Source organism: Aulostomus chinensis, chromosome 8, assembly GCF_037954235.1.
Source record: "Aulostomus chinensis isolate RoL2024-O1b breed Wild chromosome 8, RoL_Achi_v1.0, whole genome shotgun sequence".
NCBI classification, from domain to species: domain Eukaryota; kingdom Metazoa; phylum Chordata; class Actinopteri; order Syngnathiformes; family Aulostomidae; genus Aulostomus; species Aulostomus chinensis.
The window spans coordinates 202,707-224,624 of NC_141327.1; the positions used below are offsets into that span (position 1 = coordinate 202,707).

General features: G+C 46.8%; 1 protein-coding gene across 4 annotated transcripts; it reads right to left on the reverse strand.

The window, feature by feature from the left end:
• Positions 1-1,640: 1,640 nt before the first annotated feature.
• Positions 1,641-20,569, reverse strand: tmem132a (transmembrane protein 132A). Of its 4 annotated transcripts, none has more exons than XM_086210349.1 (14): positions 20,294-20,569; positions 16,754-16,848; positions 16,371-16,451; positions 16,067-16,279; positions 15,768-15,973; positions 15,250-15,372; positions 14,878-15,156; positions 10,886-11,038; positions 9,079-9,274; positions 8,838-8,981; positions 8,026-8,228; positions 5,296-5,515; positions 5,031-5,222; positions 1,641-3,124 (listed from the first exon to the last, which is right to left on the reverse strand). In XM_086210349.1, exons 3-14 carry the CDS (start codon positions 16,440-16,442, stop codon positions 2,183-2,185), a joined length of 2,943 nt encoding a protein of 980 aa, XP_086066475.1. In that variant the 5' UTR covers positions 16,443-16,451; positions 16,754-16,848; positions 20,294-20,569; the 3' UTR covers positions 1,641-2,182. The 4 variants fall into 4 exon arrangements, with proteins under 4 accessions (XP_086066475.1, XP_086066472.1, XP_086066473.1 ...); XM_086210346.1 differs by having other exon boundaries at positions 16,371-16,597; XM_086210347.1 differs by lacking the exon at positions 20,294-20,569 and adding an exon at positions 19,651-19,842 and having other exon boundaries at positions 16,371-16,597.
• Positions 20,570-21,918: the final 1,349 nt, after the last annotated feature.

Genomic DNA, 21,918 nt, shown 5'->3' on the forward strand with positions numbered 1-21,918 from the left:
ATGTTTGTACGTATGTATGTAGGTATGTATGTACGTATGTATGTACGTATGTATGTACGTATGTTTGTACGTATGTTTGTACGTATGTGTGATGCTGGTCCTCACATCTTCTTGGTTGAATGGTCAGGGTCAGAATTTGTTCATGGTCAGGTGTGAGGTCAGGGTTCAAGGAATTTAGCATTATGCTAAAGCAAGTTTTCAAAAAGATATATAGTTGGGTGTGTGTGGGGGGGGGAGTTTGGGTTTGCTGTGTGTGCACGCTGCACAGGGCATCTGATGCATTAGCACAACAGGACTTGGTAGCTGTGCTTGTAGTTAGTTCATGTTACATGCTGCCTCTGATTGCTACTTTCTGCTTTCAGCTACTGCTGCTGGCTACCCCCCCCCCCCCCTTCAAGGGGTGAAAAGAGGAGCCAAGTCTCCTCCTGCCAGTACATAGCCTCTCTACTGCAGAGACTCCTTCAGTGACTCCCTGCAGCCACACACGAAAACTGGGTACCTTGCGGTCCCAGGCTAAACTGTAGGGGATCCTGGAGCTGCAGCGATCCCCAGAGGTCTAATGTGCAAGCCCACGTGGAGTGGACACACCCTGGCATTGAGCAACCACTGTCCTGCTGCCTTGTGGGTAAGTGTGGACAAAAACTAGGGGAGCACACCATGAGAGAAAAGCAACATTTGGTGGCAGCACAGGTAGGCGGATCCTGAAGGACTGAAGTACCAGCAGCTGCCTGCAACTGGGAAGGGTGCTAGCCATCTTGGGATTCCCTTGCTACTGGTGTACACCCTTCTACAGCCAAGAAGTGCTACTGAGGTTAGCACACCCCCTGTGGCACTCTAAATCTTCCTTTTGCAGGTCAACAGTTTTGCCAGTCTGGCAGCGACAAGATGTCTGGTAACGGAGGAAAGTTTAAATGAGCTGGAAGCCTTCAGCCAGAACCTTGCATTTAGCTGCACAGGGCTATTCATGGTCACTAGCAGTTTTGAGTGGCAGCTGCTCTCGGCAGACCCCTGCACGACTAAGCAGCCCTATTTAGATTGCATTTCTCATCCCCATGAGGGGAGGGGCCTTGAAAAGGTGGCCTAAAATTGCCCACTCATCCCATCCTGGATAGGTTGCCATGCCTGTCAGGACATTCCAGGCTGCAGTCGAAATAACAAGAAAACAAGAAACCTTAAACTGGCATGATGGAAGGTCTAAACCCTCCTTGACTCCAACAGCAGTGACAGACCTCACCGGAGGACAGTGCTAATTGGTGCTGAACTGTGACGATACAACATCAAAGTTGCTGCCCAGAGCGAGACTAGTTTTAGGGTGAGGGCACCTTGAAGAACGAAGGAACGGGCTATACCTTCTTCTGGAAAGGATAACCCCTGACTGACAACAACTGTAAGGAGTGGGACTGGCTGTCAAGCACATTCCTATCAAGCCTGACGTCCATCATATATATATATATATATATATATATATATATATATATATATATATATATATATATATATATATGTGTGTGTGTGTATATATGTATATATATGTGTAAATATATACATATATATATGTATATATGTATATATGTATATACATATATACATATATATATATACATACACACACATATATACTGTATATATGTATATATATATATGTTTTTATGTTATTTCTTCATCATCGAATGAATCCACGATCGCTTTGACTCCTCCAAAAAAATGACAGACTTTTGTGCTCTCACTTTTACCTCTAACCCTAACCCTCATCCACCGTGACACAAATATTATGGTATAATATGGCCAAATATAGTCACAAACAAATACTGAGCAGAATGATCATGCATCGTAAACTAATTATAGAGGAATATTCTACTAAATGAATAGCACGCTGCTAAAATAATGTTGTTTGACGAGTGACCAACAGAGAGGCCCTGGTTGGTTAAAGATCCCGCTCTCTCATTGACTTGGAGTCAAAAACTTTTAGGAATGTCTGGATAACCACAGGGACTATGCAGGTTTTGGGTTTTATGTAGCATTTTATAGTGCCCTTCCTCACTAAATGTCATGTCAGAGACACTTGTGTGTTAGCATGGCACCAGCTTGAACAACAGCTTTAGCTTTCAAAGGTGTCAAATGAAGTGTCATGCTCTTACAAGACGAATAGAATGTGTGGAGACTCATCCTGGGAAAAAGTCTATCAGCAAATAATCTCAACTTCCGTCCCATCTTTATTGTTGTCATCCTGCTCCTGCTGGTCTCCATCTTCCCCGCCTGTCTTCTTCCCCTGCTCTACTGCACTCTTCTGCTTCCCTTCCCCTTCTTGTTTTATGCCTCTCTGTGAGTCTCCCTTCCTCTCCTCCTCAGTGGTTTTCCTCCTCCAGTCTCGGAGGGTGCAGGGCAGACAGTTTGCAAGGAAGAGGACAGCAGAGAGACAGAGCAGAGACAGGATTGCACCCATGCCAACCTCCAGCTCTGGAGCTCCCTGCATTTCCTCCTCGTCTCTGGCTCTCTTCTGGCTGGGGGAGAAGTACTCAGCATGGTCCTCTGGGCTTGATATCAGCACAGCTCTCTCCAGATTGTTCAGGCTCACCATTTTTCCATGTATGCCCTCATTCATCTTATTAGTAGTTGTCCAGCTACTCCGTTGGTCATAGACTTCTCTGCCAGGGATTTCATTGTCTCTCTCTACTTTGTCTTTGTCATCATCTGTGTTGGATAAGTAGACGTCACTCTCTGACTCAACCAGCATGTCTGAAACGTCAAAGTCAAACTCCTCGCCTTCTTCATCCGTGTCTCTCACCGGCTGCAGGAAGCCCAGGTCAAGGTTGACTCTGATCCATCCAGAGCCTTTAGCCAGCCTCCTCATCCCTCCTCTTTTGTTGTCCATCATGTTCACACTGTCTTGACTAACAGAGTATCTTATAGGCTGGTTGGTGCAAGATGAAATCAGCACTTCTGCACACAGTAAAGGCCCGCCTCCGTCGCCCTGGGCAAAGATGCGATGATTGGCACCTGGTGTCACCACGACCACAGTCTCAGCCAAAGAAGAGAGGTGCAGGAAAAAAGGGATGTCACTGAAGGAGGAGAGGAGGGAGGCAGTGTCGTCGCTGAACTGGAGCCAGATGCTGATGGACGCCTCCTGGAGAGACAGACAGACGCTTTAGTAACCATATGGTGCTCCTGCAGGCTGGCGCACTGCCCACAGACTTGCACTTTCATGCACCCCTGATTCTCTGGCCCTCAAAATGTACAAAGTCTGCCTGCCTAGATGGGATTGTTCCAGCAGTCTGAAACTGGCTCCATCTGCTGACCGGTCACTGAACTTGACAAGAGGCAAATCAGAATCTCTGCATGTTTGTTTACTCACTAGATTGTTTCTTCACTGATCATGGACACTAAATAAGGTGGCGTGTGTGTGTGTGTGTGTGTGTGTGTGTGTGTGTGTGTGTGTGTGTGTGTGTGTGTGTGTGTGTGTGTGTGTGTGTGTGTGTGTGTGTGTGTGTGTGCACGCACAGCATATTTCATCGCCGTGTGGGCGGCATGGCTCAGGGTTGGAGTGGCCGTCTAGCAACCAGAGGGTCGCTGGTTCGATCCCCGACCCCGGTGACCATGTCACCGGGGTTGGCGCCTTGCATGGTAGCCTCCACCATCAGTGTGTGAATGTGTGTGTGAACGGGTGAATGAGACGACACTGTAAAGTGCTTTGAGTACCGCTAAGGTAGAAAAGCGCGATATAAAATTGAGTCCATTTACCATTTACCATCAAACACAACTTTTCTGACGTGTGAAGAATGTGTGCCTGCCTCCATCCATCAGTCCATCCATCCAACGTGTCTTTCACTTGGTTCAGTGTCTTCCAACCCAGCTGGTGCCACCAGGCCCATTTCCCCTGCCTGATTATCAGTATAGGTGTGTTTATACCTGAGCCCCTAACCCTAACCCTGAACTCACTGCATCATCCCATTAATGAAGTTAGCACCCAGATACACATTTTTCAGTACATGAAATATATATGAACATATTTTTCTGCACTTATTTTATTTTAAATCTTTAGTTTTGTCAGTTTTGATAATAAAAACAATTTTAGGATTCTAAACCTTTAAATGCCAGTTTTTGTTTCTTTCCACAATATGTCAAAGAATAAATGATAACTGGGTTGGTTTGCCACATGGCATGTGTCTGGGACGAACAGCAAAACTGATTGAGATGCATTTTTATTGGTCACCTCTGTGACCCATCATTCACCTTTTGTATGAGGAATAGGAATTGGAAATGTGAAAATGTGCAGTAGTGGATTTCTTTGGGGATAACAAGGGTCTCCTGCATGCCTGTGGCAGCCAGACTGATTTGGAGGCATTTTGTTTGTTTGATTGACGAATACTGGCTCCACCCCCCCACGGTACGCCATGCTGGATGTAGCTCTAGTATTACAAGGAATGCAAGATTTTCTGTTGCATGCAATGCTGTACATGTGCATCCCCCCCCCCCCCCCCCCCCACACACACACACCACGCTACAGAATTCATCGAGTGGGCAACACAAACATTTCACTTATCAACCTCCTGAACTGGACCAGCCCCAATGAATGACGCCATTACTGTTTATTGTTTAAAGGCGTCAAAGATTTGTGGTTTTAATCAAAGTCAGTCACAAGTTTGTGTATTTGGGTGATGAGCTTTGCTTTACAAAATCCATATTAGACCCCATCTAGAAGAGTCCTTTTAATTTTTTTTCTGTCTCAAAAATAATTTTGAGGAAGAGCAACACCAGTTAAATCCATGTGTGAAAATAATCCTCTAAATCCCTAAAGATTAAGAATGCAGTGAGGGTTGGATCTTATACACTCAGTTACCACAGCGGCTGACCACCAGTGTATGTCAGGGTCAGGATGCTGGCTGGGTTGTTACACACACACACACACGCACGCACGCACGCACGCACGCACGCACAAACACACACAAACCCTCTGTTACTGTCTGCTGGTGTTTCTCTGTTTTTGGTTGCTTTTATTTTTTCTGAATAAAGACACTCAAAAGATAGATCACCTGGTGCTGGTTGTACAGGACGTTGTAGGCTGTTACTGTTGTTGTGATGATGGAGGGGTGGGTAGGGCTACCTGTGACTGACATGCCAAGGCCACTGACCACCTGCACAGACAGGTCACCAGGGCTAACAGTGTCAGAGGTCACGATTATTTCACAACTGCCCAGCATACCGTCCCATTGCTCAGAGACCACCTGGGAGGGAGCGAGACAGAGCCATGATGATGGAGCAAGTTGATCAGCAGAGTGATGTGCACCTGTCACCTACGTGGAGTGATGTCCTTCCAGGCCTTAAACCAATGAGCGTGTTAAGTGTGCCAAGGGCGGCCACCTGGGGGTCCTCTACTCTGAGCCAGTTATGAACCAGCTCTGTCACATCCACAAACCAATCAGAGGAGTCCAGGAGGTGTGTGGTTCTGCTTTGAGAGTCTTGAGCTGTGAACTGAGTCAAAACCTGGACTGATGAACGCTGATACACCGGCACACACCTGAGGAGAGCGAACACACAAGAGGAACTCAAGAACAGGACCTGATGGAAGTGAACCGTTGAGTGAGGCGTCTCTCTGCCTTCAGATTACAGATGCTGCTCTGAAAACTGATGTGGCAACGTGTGGAGCATCCAAACAATTTTCTCCAGAGAGAGCAGAAATTCACGCTCCAACATGCACGTTAGCATTAAATATTAAACATCGCTATGCTATAAAAACAGAAAACGCTTAACCAGAAGACTTTAGATGACTCAAAGACTCCTGGGATCTCAAACTTTGATATTATGCTATTGAGTGCTCCATAGAATGAAACTGATTCAAATTTGAGCTGCAGCGACCTCCCTGTGCAAAGGCTTGCTGGAGTCTGACTCATTACCTGTGGAGGCAATGACGTGAGAACCGTTTGAGTTTGAGAAAAACTTCTAAATGACTATAATCAACTGTATCCTGTCCTACTGTACTCGACTCTCACTCCTGATATACTAGTGACTCACTCCTGATGCACTTGTCACACTCCTGATATACTTGTGACTCACTCCTGATGCACTTGTGACACACTCCTGATATACTTGTGACTCACTCCTGATATCCTAGTGACTCACTCCTGATGCACTTGTGACACACTCCTGATATACTTGTGACTCACTCCTGATATACTAGTGACTCACTCCTGATATACTTGTGACTCACTCCTGATACACTTGTGACTTACTCCTGATATACTAGCGACTCACTCCTGATACACTTGTGACTCACTCCTGATATACTTGTGACTCACTCCTGATATCCTAGTGCCTCACTCCTGATGCATTTGTGACACACTCCTGATATACTTGTGACTCACTCCTGATATCCTAGTGACTCACTCCTGATGCACTTGTGACACACTCCTGATATACTTGTGACTCACTCCTGATATACTAGTGACTCACTCCTGATACACTTGTGACTCACTCCTGATATACTAGTGACTCACTCCTGATACACTTGTGACTCACTCCTGATATCCTAGTGACTCACTCCTGATACACTTGTGACACACTCCTGATACACTTGTTACTCACTCCTGATACACTTGTTACTCACTCCTGATACACTTGTTACACACTCCTGATACACTTGTTACTCACTCCTGATGCACTTGTGACACACTCCTGATATCCTAGTGACTCACTCCTGATGCACTTGTGACACACTCCTGATATACTTGTGACTCACTCCTGATATACTTGTGACACACTCCTGATATACTTGTGACTCACTCCTGATATACTAGTGACTCACTCCTGATACACTTGTGACACACTCCTGATATACTAGTTACTCACTCCTGATACACTTGTGACACACTCCTGATATACTAGTGACTCACTCCTGATACACTTGTGACACACTCCTGATATACTAGTGACTCACTCCTTACATCCTAGTGACTCACTCCTGATATACTAGTGACTCACTCCTGATACACTTGTGACTCACTCCTGATACACTTGTGACACACTCCTGATATACTAGTGACTCACTCCTTACATCCTAGTGACTCACTCCTGATATACTAGTGACTCACTCCTGATACACTTGTGACTCACTCCTGATACACTTGTGACTCACTCCTGATACACTTGTGACTCACTCCTGATACACTTGTGACACACTCCTGTTATACTCCCTATACGCGCCTGAAAACACCAGTACAGGAATGAACACCTGCATGGTGACTGGTTCTCCTCTGCTGCTCATCAGCATACCTGCAGGACATGTCACACATCCACACCTGAGGACGCTGTCATCATCACTGGATCTATTGAGCTTCTCCAACAGTGCAAACCATGTTGCATTCAGGTGCAGTTTGTAAACTTCTCACTGTATTCTACAGGTGGTTTAAATGTGAACGAAAATACTCTTCTACACAGGAGGTCGAGCTAGTTTTTCTATCAGTGATGTCACAGTGGGCGAGGATGATTAACCAGTGCTTTTTTGGATCATATTCACCCTTAATGAAATGTTAATTATCTATAGTTTTGTCTTTGTGTTTTATTATTATTGAATCTTTGTATATCAATGTAAATGATTAATTTTTTTTAACAATTCTATAGAACCAGGTGGTGACCAGGTTACACCTGGGGGGTTCCCATACCTGCACTGTTACTTTACAAACACATCAACTGAGTTGCTTTGTAGACTGAGAGCAAATAAATGAAGAACCAGCTCTTGTGTGCTGCCCACAAGCAACCTTCACGTGATGTCAGTGACTCCGTGGTTGGTCTTTCATGGTATTGCCCTTGTGGTTTTCAGGATGATTCTATTCAATACTGCAGTTTCTCTTGCAATGTCCTGAAATCCATTTTTGATCAGGAAATTAAAACAAAATGTGCTTGAACCCTTGGAATTTGGACCCTCGTATTGCTAAAATCCTGGATAGGGCCTGTTTGTGCCCTTTCACTTAAATACAAACTATATCAAAATATGAAGTAGGAGAGGAAACAGATGAGAGATGAAAAGCACACCCTTCTTCCGTGAGTTGGTCCCAGCCCTCAATGGCATTAAGAACAGGATCTGTCACAGAGACACGCAGCGGTACTGAAGGAGCCCACACCTCCAGACAAACAGAGCCACTGAGTGTGCCCAGATGGAACTCCACCACTGCACAGGTGTTGCCCAACCCAGATTCACTGCCATCCACAAAGAAGGAGGAGCAATCATTTGAAACCTGTATTTAAGATTGAGACAAAAAGCAAATCAACACACCTTTTCCAATGGTAGTAGGCGGTGACACTTTTTTAGGCCATTTTTTATGGTTGCTAAAGCACTGAACCTTATCTCAGCACCCTTAACAATGAGTCATGATGTTTTACACACTCCTGTACAGTAGGTGGTGCTGTTGAATCATGCTCTACTTTGCACCAGTAACGTAACAAAAGAAAAACATGTTGAACGTCATTGGATTTCAAGCACAAGAGAAGTGGATGTCAGCAAACAGAGAATAATCCCCATCATCAAGAGTCTGTGCAGAAGAGAAATTGTTTTAGCTTTTGAGGTGGTTTACTGTAGGATATGATTGGATATTATGAAAGAAGGAAGACACACATTTTAACTGAACCAATCTTTCTCCCTCAATTTCTTCACCTTGACTGGAAGATTCACTTCTATGAGGCACCAGCTCAGAGCTAGACTGGGCCATGGAGGTGGAAAGATGACGGTCTTCTCTGATGCTGAGGCTGATATAGCTATAGAATACACCGCACAGCTATAACATACACTCTACACCTGTACAGTACACAGTGTATCATTAAGAGCGATGTTGTAGCTGAGATTGTACCTTGACGATGTCCTCATAGGTAGAGTGACAGGTTACTGCAGCAGTGACATCTGACACCTTCCCATCATGGCTTATGGCCAGCACAATGACAGGAAGTGACACAGGCTTGTTGGTCAGTATTGCTGTGTTGACGATCTTGTTACTCTGGCAACAAAGAGAATCAGGAAAAACATGATCCACTCAACTTTTAAAAGGTTCTGTCCGTTACGATTTTTGGATTGGGACTGAATATATGAAGTACCTCTGTAATTGGAGCGATGCCAACGATGTGCCGATCAGTGAATGAGAAGACACTTACTGCTGCCCCATGTGGTGATGGAGGGTTACTCTGTCCAGAGTACTCCACCCACCAGTTAGCTGTGACGGTCATTGCAACACCAAAACTTCGTCTAATGCCATCAACTGACAAACACACCACCTGTTGGTGGACAGTGGAGCTGTGGGGGGAAACCGGTGTTCTGTTACTCAAATCAAAAAACTTTCAAAACCAGCTAAGGGTACTACCTCTGCCCAGCAGGTCATGTGATCAGTGGCAGTGGCATGTGCCTGTTAGCATGCCAACTCAAGAAGTTGTGGATGGATTTAGATGACACTGGTGGGGTGTTAGAGTTTAGTTTGAGGAACAATCAGCTGCTTGATTGATCTGTCAGGAGATCGAGGAGTGACATAGGGCCATGGTAGTGGTGAGCACATTATCCATGAGCAGTGTTCGGCACGTTACTTTGAAAAAGTGATAAAATGTATAATTTACCAGTTTCTTCTCCCAAAAAGTAACTGAGTTAGTAACTGAGTTACTCTACTATGAAAGTAACTAGTTACCAGGGAAAGTAACTATTGCGTTACTTTTTTTCTTTTAAGTTTAAAAATGTCTAAGAATTTGTTTTATGTATTTAGAAAATGTGCTTCTGCAGCTGCTCCTCCTCTGTGTTTCTCCTCTGAGGCTCTGAAGGAGTCAGAATCACCTGCTGACAGCGCCGGCCTGTTTTCAACAACATCACGGCCTCTCAGTTCCTTCATTCTGTCGGTGTAACAAGATTTTGTGGGGTGGGGCAGAAAAATCCAGTTGTGGCTGCTTGGACGCGTGGCTCCTGTCCCTCTTTGTTAGCGGAGCTCCCGTTAGCAGCACCTGTTGTTGTCACCGTTAGCGGTGTCAGTGGTGCTTCTGGCCTCTAGTTTAGCAGAAGCCTGGGCCGTCCAGAGGCGCCTCACTAAACTGGAGCTGCTGACACTGGACGTTGACGGCCTCTTCGCTCTGGGACGACATCACCTACACTCAACATGGACGTTTTGACCTTCAACCCCCATGAAGTTAAAGCAGTGCCAATGTTTCCATCTCCTTGAGACTCTGGAGTCGTCATCTCTGATAGTGTGTGTGTGTGTGTGTGTGTGTGTGTGTGTGTGTGTGCGTGTGTGTGTGTGTGTGCTGCTATGGGCTGGTTTGTGTGTCAACACCCACCCACCTGATGTCTCTTGGCTCAACATGAAATCGTACTCTGTCTTAGCCAATCATCACTACTGAGGCAGTTATCACGCCCCTCCCCTCCCCCCTCACCAAAGGAGAAAAAACACACACTTTTGCGGTTCCTGTGTCTGTGAGCTGAGCCGGATGACAGCTTCAATGAGTGGCTTCAGTAACGCGTAGTAATGGCGTGTTCGTAACAGTAATGGCGTTGTAACGATAGAGAAAGTAATTCGTTAGATTACCTGTTACTGACAAAAGTAACGCCATTAGTAACGCCATTGATTTTAACGCCGTTATTCCCATCACTGTCCATGAGTACTCTCTACTTAAGTGAGACCAGGGAATATTCTCTTCTCTGGAATTAACATCATGCAATGAATGCTTCACTGTGCTCCCATTCTTGTCAATACGGTTAGGAAGATGGGATTTTGTACAACCAAAACTGTGTTTACAAAGCCATGACCATCACAAGCTTACTGTAGCCCCATGCCCCCCCCACACACACACATACATGTTTATTGGTTATTGACTCAACAACACAAAAAATGGGAATGAGGACAGAGTTGGAAATAATCACTTGACCTACTTGTACGTGTGCTTGAATGTGCTGTGTTTGAGGCAGAGGATGGACACCATGTCATATTTGGAGCCTTGGCTTCTTTCCAGGGTCACCGCCCACAAGCCCGAGGTCAGAGTTCTTTGAGCCACCATTGACACCAAGCCCTTTTTCATCTTCAGCCTGCAGAACAGTTTGTTGGCAGTTAGCTGCGAAACACTTATGGCACATTCACACCAAGAGCAGTTGACATAGGTTCACCATGCAAGTGACACACAAGTTTGGCCAGAGGATCATCTGTGTTTACCTGCTCCTCAAGTACTCTCTGCCAGAAGAAGGAAAGACAGAAAAGAGGAGAATACTTCCACTACTATCGTAATATGATTATAAATGTAGATTTAAACATTTATTTTTCCCCCATCTCAGCTCAGAGAACTGAGGAGTGGTGAGGCACACAGCAACAAGGTGTGAAGGGAGCATCTACTGTCCTTTGCTGTCCGCAGCCCCATGTCCTTCAATTATTTTTGTCATTAGCTAGGTGTTGCTGTAGTGGTTAAACATGAGAGAAGCCATAACTCTTTTGTATGTTATTCAAGCTCATGGTACCCAGACACTGCAACGATCAGTTTGTCCTCCATTTTATGAATCTTAAAAAATAACCTTATCACAATAAGTAAAATTTGCTACAGTTTTTCTGTCAAAGTTGAATATTTTTGTGGTCATATATTCATTGTGTTAATTGCATTTGGTGAAACCTGCTGCCAACTGTCACATCCAGTTTTTGAACTGAATTGGTCGTCGTCATCGTCCTCTGCTTATCTGGTTGGTGCAGGTCGCAGGGGCAGCAGCCTCAGCAAGGAAGCCAAGACTGTCCTCTCCCCAGCCACGTCCACCAGCTCTTCCGGGGGAATCCTGAGGCGTTCCCAGGCCAGCTGAGGGATATAATCCCTCCAGTGTGTCCTGGGTTGGCCCCGAGGCCTCCTCCTGGTTGGGCATGCATGGAAAATCTCTGAAGGGAGGCATCAAGAAGGCATTCTCACCAGATGCCTGAACCACCTCAACTGACTCCTCTCCATGGAGGAGCAGCAGCTCTACTCTGAGTCCCTCCTGAAGGACTGAGCTTCTCACCCTGTCTCTAAGGGAGAGCCCAGCCTCCTTGAGGAAGAAACTGTGTTCAGGATCTCATTGTTTCGGTCATTACCCAGAGCTCATGACCACAGGTGAGGGTTGGAGTGTAGATTGACAGGTAAATCAAGAGTCTCTCCTTTTGGCTAAGCTCCCTCTTCACCACAACAGACTGGTTTAGCACCCACATCACTGTGGACGCCGCCCCAATCTGCCTGTCAATCTCCCGCTCCATCCTACCCTCACTCATGAACAAGACCCTGAGACACTTAAGCTCCTCCACCTGAGGCAGGACCTCCCCACTGACCTGAAGTGGGCAGGCCACCCTTTTCCAGCTGAGGACCATGGCCTCAGACTTGGAGGTGCAGATTCTCATCTCAGCCGCTTCACATTTGGCTGCGAACTGTCCCAGCAAGAGCTGGAGGTGGTGGCCTGATGGAGCTAAGAGGACCACATCATCCCCAAAAAGCAGAGACAACATCCTTCCACCACCAAACTCAACCCCCTCCACCACCTGGCTGTGCCTAGAAATTCTGTCCATAAAGGTTATGAACAGAACCGGTGACAAAGTGCAGGCTTGGTGGAGTCCAACCCTTACTGGGAACAAGTCCGACTTACTGCCGACAACGCAGACCAGACTCTTACTCCTCCAGTAGAAAGACTGAATGGCCCTTTGTAAGGGGCCATCCACCCCATACCCCAGGATTACCCCCCCATGTTCACAGGGTGCCCCTGGGAACATGGTCATAAGCCTTCTCCAGATCCACAAAACACATGTGGACTGGTTGGGCAAACTCCCATGCCCCCTCCAGCACCCTAGCAAGGGTGAAGTGCTGATCCACGGTTCCATGACCGGGACGAAAACCACATTGTTCCTCCTTGATCTGAGGTTCAACTATCGCCCTGACCCTCCTCTCCAGTAACCTGTCATAGACCTTTCCAGGGAGGCGGAGGAGTGTGATCCTCCAATAGTTGGAACACACCTTCTGGTCCCCTCTCTTGAAGATGGGGACCACCACCCCGGTCTGCCACTCCAAAGGCTCCACCCCCGATGTCCACACAATGTTGTAGAGACGTGTCAACCAAGACAGCCCCAAAACATCCAGAGCCTTGAGATACCCAGGGCAGACCACCCTCGGAGCTCTGCCGCCCCCATCTGCAGGGTTGCTGCCCCCCCCCCCCCCCCCCAGGTGACGGACAGTTTGTCAGAACCTTTTCACATCTGACTGATAGTCATTCCCAATGGCCTCACCGAACTCCTCCCACGCCAGAGTTTTCGCCTTGGTGACCGCTTGGCCTGCCAGTACCGGTCGGCTGCCTCTGGAGACCCACAGGCCAACCATGCCCTGTAAGCCTCCTTTTTCAGCCTGACGGCTCCCCCTCACCTCTGGTGTCCACCAGCAGGTCTGGGGATTACCGCCGTGACCGGCCCCAGCAGTCGTACGGCCACAGCTCACAACAGCTGCCTCGACAATGGCAGAGCGGAACATGGCCCATTTGGACTCAATGTCCCCCACTGCCCCCGGAATGCGGTCAAAGCTCTACCGGAGGTGGGAGCTGAAGATCATTCTGACAGGTTCTTCCGCCAGGTGTTCCCAGCAAACCCTCACTACTTGTTTGGGCTTGTCGGGTCTGCATGACGTCTTCCCCTGCCACCTGATCCAACTCACCAGGTGGTGATCAATTGACAGCTCAGCTCCTCTCTTCACCCGAGTGTCCAGAACACGCGGTCGCAGGTCAGATGATATGACTATAAAATCGATCATAGACCTGCAACCTAGGATGTCCTGGTACCACGTGCACCAGTGGGCATCCTTATGATCTAACATGGTGTTCGTTATGGACAAACTGCGACTTGCACAGAAGTCCAATAACTGGACACCACTCGGGTTCAGGTTGGGCCTGCCGTTCCTCCCAATCACACCCTTGCAGGTCACACTGTCATTGCCAATGTGAGCATTGAAGTCCCCCAGTAGGACAATGGAGTCCCCAGTCAGGCTGCCACCCAGCACCCTTCCCAGGGGCTCCAAACAGGGTGGGTACCCTGAACTGCTTTTCGGCGCAAAAGTGCAGGCAACAGACAGGACCCCCGACCCGAAGGCGCAGGACAGCAACCCTTTTGTCCTCTGGGGTAAACCACAACAAACAGGCAGAGAGTCTGGGGGCTATCAAAAAGCCCACTCCAGCGCTCTGCCTCTCACCCAGAACAACTCCAGTGAAGGAGAGAGTCCAACCCCTCTCAAGAACTTGGGTTCCGGACCTATGTGTCGAGGTGAGGCTGACTATATCTAGCCGGTAATGCTCAACCTCTGCCATCAGCTCTGGTTCCTTCCCTGCCAGAGAGGTATCATTCCGTGTCCCAAAACCCAGCTTCCATGCCTGGGGATCAGACAGCCAAGGCCCCTGCCTTGGACTGCTGCCCAAACTACATTGCACCGGACCCTTCCGGTTCCTCCTACGGGTGGTGGGTCCACAGGAAGACATGTCGATGTATCCCTTTTGGGCTAGGCCCGGCTGGACCCCATGAACTAAGGCTCGGCCACCAGGCACTCGCCATCGAGCCCCTACCCCGGGCCTGGCTCCAGGGTGGGGCCCCTCCGGGCTGAGTACACAAACTCCTAGGTTTATCTTCCACGAGGGGTCTGTTGAACCATTCTTTTTCTGGCCCTTCACCCAAGACCAGTCTGCCTTGGGTGACCCTACCAGGGGCAAAATGCCCCAGACAGCATAGCTCCTAGGGTCACTAGAGCACTCAAACTCCTCCACCACGATAAGGTGACGGTTCCAGGAGGAGGAACTGAATTGGTGTACAATTTATTTGCATCCATCATTTTGAACATGCCACAGGACAAACCAGATATAAGAGTTAAGCTCTGTATGATGAATTCTGTGTTTACCTAATGACAACAAACTCTGCACTGAAGTTGGCTCTCAAATTCACAGACACCCTGATTGACTGTCCTATCAGGACTGGCCCTCTGTGATAGCGAATCAGGACATGGGGGTCCAAGATAAGCTCCTCCTCTTCCATCCCATTCAAACAGGACTCTTCTTCTTTAGAACCGCTCTGGTCTTTTTCCTTCTTTTGTCCATTTTTGTCCTCTTCCTCCCTCAGTGTCACAGCTTTGATATGGAAGAGCTTTCTCTGGGACTGACCCACTTTGTCTTCCACACATCTGAATTGATGATTGAAGGGTAGAAGGAGAGTAAAAATAAAAGAAATCAGGTCAGAAGTTCAGAGTATCAGAGAGTTATTCCTGTCAACATACCCAGGCTGCTTTGGGTCAAAGGATGAGTAGTAAAGCTGTATCTGGTTGCTCATGGGGCTTTGCTGGTATCTGAGGGCCCGTGGAGCCTCCACTGGGATTCGCCCACCTTCATTTGGAAGGTATCTGAGTGAAGGAATAGATGCATCCATCATAACAATCCTAAATAACTTCTTCAAAGTTTCCAGTACTGTCACCATCTGGATACAGGAACTTAGAGAAAGATTCTCCACGTTACGCAAAATATTAAGATCTATGCTTGGAAAGTACCTGTCCTCAGTAATTTCATTTAGCTGCACTCTAGCTCACAGGCAGTTTGTCCACCATCATCGAGTCACCACTGACAGATACAGACTCACTCTCTCTCTCCACCACCATCACCACATTCAATTTCAGAAACAGAGGAGCTGGTCGAGCTGAGTTTGGGCTTTGGCAGCCTCATCTAAGAGCAGAAGCAAAGCAGGGGCCTATATAAGGAGGAAGAGAAAGGACAGAATACATGTAACTAACCCTAAACTCACCTCAATGAAGAAGAGGATGCTCGCTGACGGTTGACAAAGCTGCTGTGATGATGTCGGCGCCACAGCCGGTCACGTTTTTGTACCCACCGATGAGAGTGGACTTTACTGAGCCACTGGTTCAAATCTTGATGAGAGTGGTTGGTGTGCTGATGTTTGAACCAGCCACTGGGCAGTGTTAGAGCGATCACACAAAGTCCCAGTGGAAGCTGGTAGATGGCAGGATGATGGAATGAGAGAAAGAGAGGGGGACTGGTGAGAAACCAGAGAAAAACTGAGGTTGTTAGAGAAACTGTCCTCACCTGTGTAATACAGGATGCTTTGTGCTCCTCGGTCTCCCTGAATGCGTGCAAGGTGACACAGGTCCCTTGGGTGCTCGTGTCACCTGGTTTGTGGAATAGTGCCCTCACCATAAACTTTTCCTGTCCTCTCTCATCTCTCTCTCTAGCTACATGCTCAGAGAGGAGGGATGCTGACAGAGGATGAGAGAGAGGGAGGACCGGTGCAGATATGAGCTGTTGAAAGAGACAGCTAATCAGCACCAGTTTGTGGGATTAGCATCAACCAGTACCTTCAGTCCAGTCAAACACACATTTGTCCTCTTACCTGTGTAACTGAGTAAGGGCCGAATGACACCTGGAGGCCTGGTTTGGACACCTGACCTGGTGGACGCAACATGAACAGACTCTGGGAGGAGGAGAAAGGACTGGAGTTGGAGAAAAGAGGGCCAAGTTCAGCCTGGGACAGAGGGAGGAACTGCCAGGGAGGAGGGACAACAGACATATGGACTGGAAGCGAGAGAGGGACAGGAGGCTGGTGGAGAGATGGAGGGACTGACCAAGAGGAAGACAACAGGCATCAGGCTCCAAGCACAGGTATCAGGGACTCTTCTGTCAGACATCCATCAAACTCAACCTACCTGTAGACTTTAGTTTTCTACTTCGATTCTCTAAAGAGGACAAAACATTGAATAGCTAGTAAAGACTAACCTGCTGTGAAAATACAGAAGAACAGCAGAACAGGGACTCGTCTTCTACTCCACCACACAAGTGAGCAGTTGATTTCTTCCATCAGGGCAGCCCGACTGAAAGACAGGATGTGATTGAGTCAATATGAGAAGTCTGCATGAAGCTGTGCACACATCAGAGGAGACAGGGAGCAATGGGGCACCCAGAGAGTTCTTACACTCGGGGACTTGTGGACATCCAGTTGAGCAGTGAGCAGATAGCAGATGGTTGTAAAACTACTTTAACAAACAAAACAATTGATTAAGGAACACCTGCATAAGTTCAAGATGTATTTCACACATTTGGAAACCACCTTCTCAGCCAAAAATGGCAACAAAAACAGTCCTGAAGTTGGGAACCAGGGAGGAGACAGACCTGAACCAAGCCACAGGAAGAGGTAAGGTATAGGAACCCTGAAAACAGTCCTGAATTAGTAAGTCTACATGTGAAGCCGACCACAGTAAAATTAGTACAAATGACAAGATTGATGAGATTGCTAATTTGATGACTGCACTGCCAGGAGAAGTAGCTGCACTACAAATAGAGAACAACGTTGTCTTTGGTTTTCTGAACACACAAGTGGAGGCTCACATGTGTAAGGAGCTAACCCAAGCAGCTCCCAGTACCTCAGACACCATTGGGGACATGGACAACCGTCACTTCCTCCCAGCTAATTTGATCAGCAACTGGAGAAAGAGCTGCATGTGAGAATTGTTGTGATGGCAGAAGGAGATGTGAAGACACAAGCCCATAGAGATTTATGGTTATGACCAGGAGATGGCTGTTGACCACACTGACACTTTGTGGTGGAAGAACATGGATGTCATAGCAAGGAAGATATTCAACTGAAGATCACAAGTTCAAGAAACTTGCAGACCAAAAATATGGGAACATGAATGATCCTGTACCTTGGGATGCATTAAGTCTGTCCTCAGTATTCTGTCATATGAGCCCAGTAAAGTATCTGTTGCCCATTAATGGAGATAGAGGTAGGTAGGAGAGTAACATAATTCTTTCCAATGAGGTGGGTAACCCACTTAGTAAGATAACACATCTGAATTTAGAGACAAGCCTCAGAGGCTGTTAGCTCACCTTCTCCAGTTGTTTTGAGATCCAGTGGACTCATTTTTATATATCTCTTCCTCAGCGGGACCGAGATACCTGAGTACCTTACAATGTTGCCTCTCTCTCTCTCTCTCTCTCTCTCTCTCACACACACACACACACACACACACACACACACACACACACACACACACACACACACACTAATGGTGGAGGCTGCCATGCATGGTATCAGCCTCATCAACTGCATTTAGGGGTTCAGTATCTTAGCATCTTGCCCAAGTGAGTATCAAACCAAGCACCAAATGAAGGCAGTGTGTTGGGAGACTTAGTCGAGCGCTCTTCAACATGAATGAACATGACCCCAGAATAATGATGTCCCTTCTGTCTGGAACCGGAGGAGATTGTGTCAAAGATTAACATGCGTTCTGGTCTGTTCCTGAGAACTGAGGAGGGTTAGTGATGCAGGTCCTCGCAGCGCTGTTTTGGAGATTCTCCATGTTCTCTCTCCATCCTGCACGTGTCATGTTATGATGGAGCGTCTGTCCATCAGCAGGCACTGAGGATCCATGCAGGATTTTTTTTTAAATTAAATTTATATATTTATATTTCTCCTTGTTCTCCATCCTTCTTTTACATTGGTATCTCTTCTCAGCTTTCACCTGTGTCACCTGTGTTTCATCAGTTTATCCAATCAACTCCTTCCTGCCCTCACGTTCTCCACATTTCCTATCTTTTGTGCCTCAACTCACTTGTTTGCGTCTCCAGAGACAAGAAATGACTTCAGTTATTCTATTAGTTCGATGATTTGTATTCTTTTTCAAAATTTAGTGTTTATAAGAAGTTGAGTTGTGTTAGTAGCTTCCTGTCAAAGTTGACCACATTCCTTTAGATGATAAGTTTACTATCATCAGTGACAACCCTTAGTCCTCCATGATTAATCATACATTTGACCCAACATCTGTATTTGCTTCATGGCCAGAGAGGAGAGGACGGCCAACCTTGCAATTACAAAGAGGAGCTTGAACAACTTGTCCATCAGAGTTCCTGTCAGTAGCCTGTTCACCTAACGATCAGATATATAATGTATATCATAACTTCTGTCATTTGTTGTTGTTCCTGCTTTTTAAGGACATTTTTCTCTTCAGCCACACAGATGATAGAACACATTCCTTGCAGTGTACAGATTTTCAAATATACAATGATATTAATCATTGTCAAGGGCCAAATATCAATCACAGCGTCACTCCCCCTCGTCCTGAGTGCTGATGGGGGCCGTCTGTCACCGGATGCCGCTGATGCACTGATGATGAGGGTCGTACGGACCTGGTCACACTCCAATCATTCATTTGCAGTTGCTCACAACCCCATCGTTGCCTCTTCAAGGCAACTGTTTTCTCAGCCTAAGAGTTTCTGAGATGGGAATGGAGCCCATCACCACTTCCACATTCATACGTCATATGGATTTATATCCCGCATACTGCCCGTGATTGATTGATTTATCATTTGATGCTCTTTTCCTCCTGTATTTTGATCCCTGACTCCATAGCCAGTATACCCCAGTGGGACACTGGAGACAAAGTTTCATTTTAACCCCATCAGATTGCTCTTGATACCAGCTGAAAGTAGAGCCCAAGTGCCTCGCCCCGTACTGCCAAGCGAGCCTGAACCTAGTTCTACCCACAACCTTAAAAGCAAGTCTTAAGTTGGTCTCTGCCCTGTGCCAAGGTTTCCACCACTGAGGACGGATCACATGACCTTGCTGCACTGGTTTACAAGTGCTCATTTTTTACACCGTGTGGTCATTCACCTACCTGCTTCTACGTGTCCTTGGGATCAAACCTCTTCCTGGACGACATAAGGAACACCTCATTCAGAGCTGTTTCACAGTTCAGTTGATACCGATGTTCATTAAAATTTCATTTTAAAAAGCTGATGTTAGTTCCTTCATTTTTTTCTTTCTTTTTTGCTGCAGTGCTGTTGCTCTCTGGTTCTCCTGCCTTCTCTGTGCCAGACTCACACAATACGGATTTATTTATTTAAACGGTAAATAATCCCCCCTCATCTGCTATGTCCCTCCTCCCTCCTCCTTTAAAGTCTCATTTCGTCTTGTAGGTTTTACCTTTTGCTCTCTTTGAGTCCATCCCTCTCTTTTGTCTCTGTTGCCTCTCATCTTCAAACAATTTGACCAATGGAGGGCTTTAGAATTGAAATGCTTTGAACTTTGTTTGCAGCACAGTGCAGCAGGAGAATGGCTCTCACAGCACACACACATTCACCTTAGGTCAGTGTGTGTGCACTCTATATACCGTTTGCTGTAATTAGAAACAAACTGGCTCTCTAAGCCTCAAGCATCATATAGCTGCTGTGCACTAAGATGATAATGTGTGATCTCTAGCTCAGCAGTCAAAGCCAAGCATCCAAAGACAACACTCAAATCACAAATCCCATACTCACAATGTCAGCTGGACAAGCGACAGCTCCACAGAAGTGTCACATGACTGCACATCAGTTGGCAGCAACAGCATGGGTAGTTTGTTCGAAGTGAAGTTAGAGCTGAGCTGAGGACCTGCTGGAGAAGATGGTCTTGACATCTGCGGCCTCTTCCTACATTATTATGTTACATTGGCCTCAGTGTGACCCAGGACAAAACCAAGACCCTCCGAGAAGCAGTGCATGGCCGCTGTACCGTAGTTATCAGTAAAGCTGCCAGTAGCAGATCAGCTGACATCGTCTGTCAGTGTGTGACAGCAGCTTGTGTAGTGAGAGCGGTAATAGAGCGGCAGAAGGGGCTTAGAGGACAAAGGATAGACAGAGGAGCTTAACTGAAGAAAGGAAGAAAAAAACAGCCTCAATGTGTCACTAAACAGACCCCGACCTACTCCAAGAGCTCTGAGGGTTCTTCTAACCCTCTGAATAGGGTTCTGTCTTCAGCTGGGTATTCCCTTGGACAGCCTTAATATGCAAGACACCTGTGGGGCTGTTACAGAGGGGCCACATGGCTTTCAGTACAGTTTTCTGTGTCAACAGCAGCAACACTGGTACCTCCTCACTGCCCAAGAAAATCTGTGAACTCACTCATCGCTGTGCCTCTTTCCCCTCTCAAACTCCTCCATTTAGGTATGATGCAAGTGGTGGTTCACCTCTAAGGAACAAAAAACCCCAACAAAAAACACAGAATACACAACAGACAGTGGAGCAGCTCAGTGGCAGATCTACCAGCACAAGTGCGCAACGAGCCAAGAATACAACACAAACTGCTATTTAACAAGAAAATACAGCAGGCACACCAGAGACCAGTCCTCACTCTGTCTTCAGCACAGCCATGTCCTCATTTCCGCCTGAGTGAGGGAATTTGAGCTGTGGATGAAGATGGTGATCCAGGCACAGCAGACCAGAAGTGGCTGGTCTTGACACCTCCCAGAAATCCTGCTGATTACCAAGAATACCAGGTTTGTTTTTGTTGGCTAAAGCCAGATTTCCAAACCCAGCAAGAATTCAAGAAGTTAAAAAAAAAAATTGACCCTCATGAAAAACAGAATCCTGTTGTTGGAGCAACCTGTGGCTCAGAGGACACCTTGTTGTCCAGTACAGTTCCCAGGTATTTAGAGGTATTTCACCTACTCAGTACCATTATCAGGGTTGGTCAGTTTTGGTGACATTTAACTGAAGGAATGACTCATAACACCAGAATGTGGACTCATCAAGCACCAGCCCATGATGATGCTTCTCCCTTCAAGGATTTAAAAGGATAGCATCATCTGCAGATAGAATAATGTGGTTATGTGTAGGATTAACAGACCTGGACAGTAAACTTGTGGAGAGCTGGAGGAAGAGTGTGGCTTGCCAGTCTAATAACCTTCAAACAAGAGCGAACTCAAACCAGAAGAGATTAATTTGTTTTTCTTTAAAAGATGTTTTGGAAAGTGGAGGAAAAACTACAAATAAAGCCAAGCATGGGCTTTGGTCAGTTTCCTGTGTGTGTCTGCAAATCCCTCCATCAGTCTCTGCTGCCTCCATCCGAGTAGAGCAGGTGTAGAACCTCCCTCCTAGTAGAGCAGCTCTAGAACCTCCCTCCTAGC

What these genes read in the sequence shown, in the direction of transcription:
- tmem132a (XM_086210346.1), bottom strand. Translation starts at nt 20,430, where the DNA reads ATGTCAAGACCATCTTCTCCAGCAGGTCCTCAGCTCAGCTCTAACTTC. An exon ending in ACATTCAAGCACACGTACAA is followed by an intron (nt 9,275 to 10,885) that starts GTAGGTCAAGTG and finishes TTCCCCCCACAG; the next exon opens with CTCCACTGTCCACCAACAGG. An exon ending in CCTATGAGGACATCGTCAAG is followed by an intron (nt 8,229 to 8,837) that starts GTACAATCTCAG and finishes TCTTAAATACAG; the next exon opens with GTTTCAAATGATTGCTCCTC.